Genomic DNA, 7020 nt, shown 5'->3' with positions numbered 1-7020 from the left:
ACGGTCTTTTATTATAGCAGTGTCGGTAAATTATCTTCCGAAATATCGGTCGATAATTGAATAATATTAATTTGTTTCAAACTACTGAAAAAAACAGAATAAAAGATTTTTCTTATTGAATTTTTGAAATATCATTAAATTACAAAAAATAATATTACGAAAAAAGGAATAAAAGTTTTAATTTTTCTTAATAAATATGAACATTGACACGTAAAGAGAAACGTAGAAAAGGTATTTCCAAATGTTCAGGAAATATGGTAATAAGGAAGTATGGACAGTTAAGGTAAGGAGGATAGATACCAGGAGTCCGAACGATATAAAATTTTTCACATTTTTTGTGGTAATCATTTCTTGATCCAGATCATAGTTCTCTTTTTTGCCACTTGCTGCGCAAGTATTCAAGAACATACTAGGAATCCTGTAGGAGGGATGCGCCATTCATATTCAGCTCATGTGCCATTGGCTGAAAATTTTGTGGGACCGCTTGAATTTATAATAATTTTTTCGTCTAACCTATTCTATTATAATATAAATTTTTAATTATCATTAAATATAGTTCATTTTTTTTTCTAGTATTTGATGCAATTCATTATTTTATAATTATTTCAATGTTTGAATCATTCGCATGCAAAATCGAGTTCCGGTCCCTCAGCAATGTACATGGCGAATCCACTCCTATAGGATCCCTAGAACGTACCGATACTATTATTATTATTACACGTAAATTAAATATAAAATATTAATTTATTTTTTTAGCATTATTTTTTATTAAAAAATGAAAAAGTGTTGTGCCGTTTATGGTGTGCCTTAGTGGCCGAAAGGCAAGTGAGAATTTAGGAAAAGTGGCTTTATTCAAAGCACCAAAAGTGAATAACCTCAAAACAATATTAAAAATTTTATGTTAACAAATAATTGATTATTACATTTGTGTAGTTTTTAAATAATATTAGTTCCACATTTCTTAAAATATTTTTTTTTTCAGATATGTCAATAGCAACAAGACTTCCCGCGTAAGTATTTAAACGAGTACTCTGTAAAATCAGCGCGCCCTATCGGGCAAAATAACCCCATACATTGATATCATTCTTTCAACATTACGTTCGGACTATTGTTATCCGTGATAAGGCTAGGTATTTCGAATATTATTGGTGGTTGATATAGGGTGGAAGTGACGTAGAGCTGCTTTTCTTTAGTATTCCCCACTGTCAGGTCCGTTCATTATTCTAAAAGGGAATATGAAAAGATTCACGAAGAAAATTCTTCATTTGAAGACCTGATCTACACGAGTACGGATCGCTAACTACAAAAGTCGTGTTTCACCTTAAAGAAGTTTATTAATTTCTAAAATACTCGTGGAACAATTAATAAGGTATAATATATATATATATATATATTTTTAATATTTATTTAATGTGTTTTTAATATAACTATTAATTGAATAATTTTTAAAATTGTCAATTAATGCATTATTAATGTAACTATTAATTGAATAATTTTTATAATTGTAAATTAATGTATTATTAATGAATGAAATTTGATTTCAAATTATTTGTAGCTGTAATATCCTAATATTGTTTATTTTCAGTCAACACTTTCTCAACAAGGACATAATTTCTTATTACATCTACGTTAAATATATTACGCATTATTAACGATGGCAGAATCACGGTAAGTCCTTTTTTTCTTGTTTTGTTTCCTTTTTCTATTTTTATACTTAAATAAATAACTATTAATATATGCAACGTTTCATTTTGAAAATCAAATCAGAAAGTAATAACTAAATTAATAAAACACGCGTGGTTTTTTTTTACTAATAAGTAAAATTACACGTGGTTTTCATAAATTGTAAATAAAAACACGTGGAGTTCTTACTAATCATATATAAATAAAAAAACGGGATTTTTCATAAAACACATGCGTGGTTTTCACATTAATTATAAATAAAATTATATATATACATATATATACACATACACGTGGTTTTCATAAAGTATAAATAAAAACACGTGGTTGTCATAAATTATAAATAAAAACACGTGGTTCTTATTAATCATAAATAAATAAATAAAAAAACGTGATTTTTGATAAAACACATGCGTGGTTTTCACACTTAATTATAAATAAAATTATATATATACATACACGTGGTTGTCATAAATTATAAATAAAAACACGTGGTTCTTATTAATCATAAATAAATAAATAAAAACGTGATTTTTGATAAAACACATGCGTGGTTTTCACATTAATTATAAATAAAATTATATATATACATATATATACACATACACGTGGTTTTCATAAAGTATAAATAAAAACACGTGGTTGTCATAAATTATAAATAAAAACACGTGGTTCTTATTAATCATAAATAAATAAATAAAAACGCGATGTTCGATAAAACACATGCGTGTTTTTCACATTAATTATAAATAAAAACACGTGGAGTTCTTATTAATCATTAATAAATAACTAAAAAAAAACGTGATTTTTGATAAAACACATGCGTGGTTTTCACATTAATTATAAATAAAATTATATATATATATACATACACGTGGTTTTCATAAATTATAAATAAAACCACGTGGTTCTTATTATTCATAAATAAAAACACATTTTGTTCTTATAAATTATAAATAAAATGTATTATACAATTATGTTATGATATCTCCATTTATTATAAAATATATTCTTTTATTTATATTTGCAGAAGAAACAATGGTGGATGGAGTACAAAATCTGGATCAAATTCCAAATCGCGGAATAATAACAATGGTTGGCAAGAAACATCAAAATCAAGGACTATGCCAAAAAATAAAAATTACAACGATAATTCGAGAAACAATATGCCAAGTATGAAGATTGAAATAGATCCTAAGAAAGTAGGAAAACTTATTGGAAAAGAAGGTAAAAATATCAAAGAATTGCAGCAGAAAAGCAATACCAGAATTCTCGTAAGTATATATATATATATATAATATTATTTATAAAAATATATAATATTTGTTAATATACAAAGTGTATTGAACAAGTTTTTTGTTTACAAATTTAACGTAGTAATGTGATTCATTTTTTACTTATCGATGAAATGGATATTTTCCGTTATCGAAATATCCAATGGGGATACATTTAGACGGATATTGGGATCTCTAGCACTTGAATACGCTATCTGGTGGCTAAATTCAAAATTAAAGTAGATAGGTTGAATTGCTACACCACGTGGCATCTTTAACACTTGAATATGCTATCTGTTGGCTAAATTCCAAAATTAGAGTAGATAAGAATTGATTTTGTAACAATACAAATATTGCATTAAACAATATTCTTTACAATAAACTATAAAATTATCATAATAAATACAAATAAATATTAATACGTTTTGTATCACGTGGTACGCTGTAAACTTCCGTTTCAGGCCACGTGTGTATGCCACGCCGGTGGTATACGTAAGAATATTTATTTAACGTATCAAAACAACAAATGATTTGAATAAAAAGTCGATCATTGAACGTATAAATAAATTAAAAATAAAAGATAATTAAAAAAAAAAATTAAAAAAAAAAGGACGAACAAATCTCAAAATTCAAAACCCGCTTCCGTTCAAACGAAAAATACTACTACTACTACGTTAGTTTTTTCTCAACGTTTTTAATCAAATACAAAATTTTATTATTGTCGATGCTTAAAAAGTTTTTCAATCAACTCTCTCTCTCTCTCTCTCTCTCTCTCTCTTTCTCGTATATAATAAAACAAATTAAATATTATATAAATATATTCTCAATTTTTAATTATTTTTTTTATCTTTTTTTTTTTTTTTTGTAATACAGGTAGATAATTCTAGGAATAATAATAATGCAACGACGGTAACTATAACTGGATCATTGGAAAATCAAAAGAAAGCAAATGAATTAATAGAAGAACTTTTAAAAGATCCTCCACCACAACCAGAAGAAGATTTATCTTTATACGTTAGTTTTATTTACAATTATATTTTAATTATTAATATTTTTGAATCATAATTTTTTGTTCTTGTTGTTGTTGTTAATGATTTTTTTCTTTATTTCAATTCAGGATTCATACGTAAAACCACCACCCTTTACACCAGGTCCTATTGTTAAAAATTTTTATAAGGAAGATCCCACAGTTTCTAGTATGTCACCAAAAGATGCAAGGGAAATAAGAAGACAGAATAATAATATTGAAGTTGAATGCATTTTCACTGATGAGGATGCTCCTAAAAATTTTATAACTTTCGTACCAAATCCAATCACTTCTTTTGAACAAGCATTCAAAGTGAGTCAAATATAAGAAATCAATTTAATCCAATTAACAAGTTATAATAATAATAATACTAATAATATATAATTACAGAGATATCCAGAAATTTTAAAAGAAATTGTTAAACAAGGTTTTAAAACTCCTAGCCCAATACAATGTCAAGCATGGCCAATTTTATTAAGTGGCAAAGACATGATAGGTGTTGCACAAACTGGAACAGGTTTTTATTATTCTATTATATTATTTATCGATATTAATATTAAGGATATTACTTACAATTATCATATCATTATTATTATTATTATTATTATTTAGGTAAAACTTTAGCATTTCTATTACCTGCATTGATTCATATCGATGGACAAAGGGATACCCCAAGGATTGGACCAAATGTTATTATATTAGCACCAACTAGAGAATTGGCATTGCAAATTGAAAAAGAAGTAAATAAATATTCTTATCGTGATATCAAAGCGTAAGTATAATTAAATACGATCATTTATTTAATTGTTTGTCATCTTAATCAACAAATGTTTAAGTAATGTAATATTTCTTTTTTTTTAGTATTTGTATATATGGCGGAGTTAACCGTCTAGAACAGATTAAACTTGCTAAAAAAGAAAATGCACATATAGTTATAGCTACGCCAGGTAGATTGATGGACTTTGTTAGAGTGAATGTAATAGATGTAAGATCTGTATCATATGTCGTATTAGACGAAGCAGATCGTATGTTAGATTTGGGTTTTGGACATCAAATTAGTTATTGTTTAGATGATGTAAGACCCGATAGACAAACTGTTATGACCAGGTATGTAACATAATTGTTCAAATATAATTACATTTATATATAATATGGATTTATTAATATTTGAATATGTTTAATATTTATAACAGTGCTACATGGCCACCAGCCGTTAGAACTATGGCACTCAAATATATGGTAGATCCAATTCAAGTATCTATTGGTTCATTAGATTTGACGGCTACACATACAGTAGAACAAATAGTTTACGTTGTGGAAGAAGAAGAGAAAAAAGAAATTGTTAGTATTATATATATAATTATTATTATTATTATTATTACTATTATTGATTGGCATTAGGAACTTGATTGCCACTCATTGCCACAAATACCCCCCCCCCCCCCAATTATATTTGAAATATTTCTTTTTTACAGTTAAAAGATTTTCTTCTTAATTTGCATCCTGAAGACAAAGTCATTGTATTTCTTCGAACAAAAACTAACGTCACTGATCTATCTCTTGAACTTTGTTTGGATCATAAAATAGATAACGAAAATGTTCACAGTGGATTAGTACAAGAAGAAAGAGAAAAATCAATAGCATATTTTGAAAATAATACTGTAAGAATACTCCTTGCCACCGATCTTGTCAGTCGTGGAATTGACATTAAAAATGTTACGTAAGTGTTTTTTAATTCTATTTCTTTTTTTTTTGTTTTTTTCCTATCTTTTATTAAGTGCGTTAAATTCTATATAACAATGAATTTTGTTTTTTTTTTTTTTTTAGGCATGTAATTAATTACGACTTTCCTAATGAAATCGAAGAATACGTTCATCGAGTTGGACGAACCGGACGTGCTGGCCAAAGGGGAGTCAGCATAACATATATGACTAAAAAGGATTGGGCTCATGCACAAGCTCTTATCGATATTTTAGAAGAGGCTTATCAAGTTAGTATATCGATATTTATTTTTTTTCTATTTTTTTTTTTTTTTGCTCTTATATTTTATTTTCTTACTTTACATCATATTTTGTCTTCCTTTCGTTAATATAGGATGTGCCATATGAATTACGTAGCATGGCCAACAGATACGAACAAAGACAATCGCAACGGTCGAATAAAAGAACAAATAAGAATAAAAAGAGTTATTCTAAGTACTAATTAGTATATGTACTGCCGAAGCAAGTACATCTAAGTACTAATTAAGATTAATATTAAAATATGATTTAAGGTAGTACAATTTAACTAGAATCTCAAGTAATAATTAGAAATGAATATTTCGCTATTTAAGTAATACATCTTCGATATTTTTAATAATTGATCAAATATTTTAAAACTTTATGAGTTCTGTACAATGTCATAACATTGTTTCTTTCTTGTTTTTTTTTTTTTTTTTCTTTTTTTTTTTTCTTTCTTTCTTTCTTTCTTTCTTTCTCATTAATCATTGTTATTCAATTTTTTGCGGACGGGACGGTTTGAAACGAACCGTACCATTGAGCGGAGCACCTGTCATTATTGTCATTCAAAATTGTGAGCGCATAATTGTGGTTATAGCTACGCATTTACATGGGACACATATATGTGTCCTAAATCTATCAATTACTTTTTGCGAAACGCATATATGTGGCGTTTGTCTGCAAAAGGTTACTAAGGATAAAACTTATAAGAAGTTTTATACTTTTCTATATAATAAGTATAGTTTTTTAATTGGTCATATTTAGTGGAATTACATCTCATTAAAAAAAAAAAAAAAAAAAAAAAAAAAAAAAAAATCTATACTAAACAATTTATAATAATATTCATAAATAATCATTCTTTAAGATATTCGAATCATCGCGATTATGATTGCATCAAAACATTTTAAATCAAATGTAATTTAATTAAATATGAAGAAATAATAATATTTACAAAATATTAATTAAATTACTTTGAAAGAAATTTTTACGAGGAAAGCGAACGTCTTATCTTTATGTCTTATCTCTATGTTGTTTAAAA

General features: G+C 26.5%; 1 protein-coding gene across 1 annotated transcript; it reads left to right on the top strand.

Moving 5' to 3' along the window:
• Nucleotides 1-1221: 1221 nt before the first annotated feature.
• Nucleotides 1222-6672, top strand: LOC149032298 (putative ATP-dependent RNA helicase DDX43). The gene is made up of 12 exons (XM_089173382.1): nucleotides 1222-1369; nucleotides 1586-1668; nucleotides 2714-2957; nucleotides 3831-3971; nucleotides 4075-4296; nucleotides 4375-4501; nucleotides 4597-4756; nucleotides 4846-5091; nucleotides 5178-5325; nucleotides 5460-5704; nucleotides 5812-5974; nucleotides 6079-6672. Exons 2-12 carry the CDS (start codon nucleotides 1655-1657, stop codon nucleotides 6184-6186), a joined length of 1818 nt encoding a protein of 605 aa, XP_089029508.1. The 5' UTR covers nucleotides 1222-1369; nucleotides 1586-1654; the 3' UTR covers nucleotides 6187-6672.
• Nucleotides 6673-7020: the final 348 nt, after the last annotated feature.

This window comes from Polistes dominula, unplaced genomic scaffold (genome assembly GCF_049000335.1).
Source record: "Polistes dominula isolate Pdom_NZ unplaced genomic scaffold, Pdom_raw_medaka contig_703, whole genome shotgun sequence".
NCBI classification, from domain to species: domain Eukaryota; kingdom Metazoa; phylum Arthropoda; class Insecta; order Hymenoptera; family Vespidae; genus Polistes; species Polistes dominula.
Note: the sequence above shows the minus strand (reverse complement) of the source record. Positions and strands in the feature narration are given on the sequence as shown.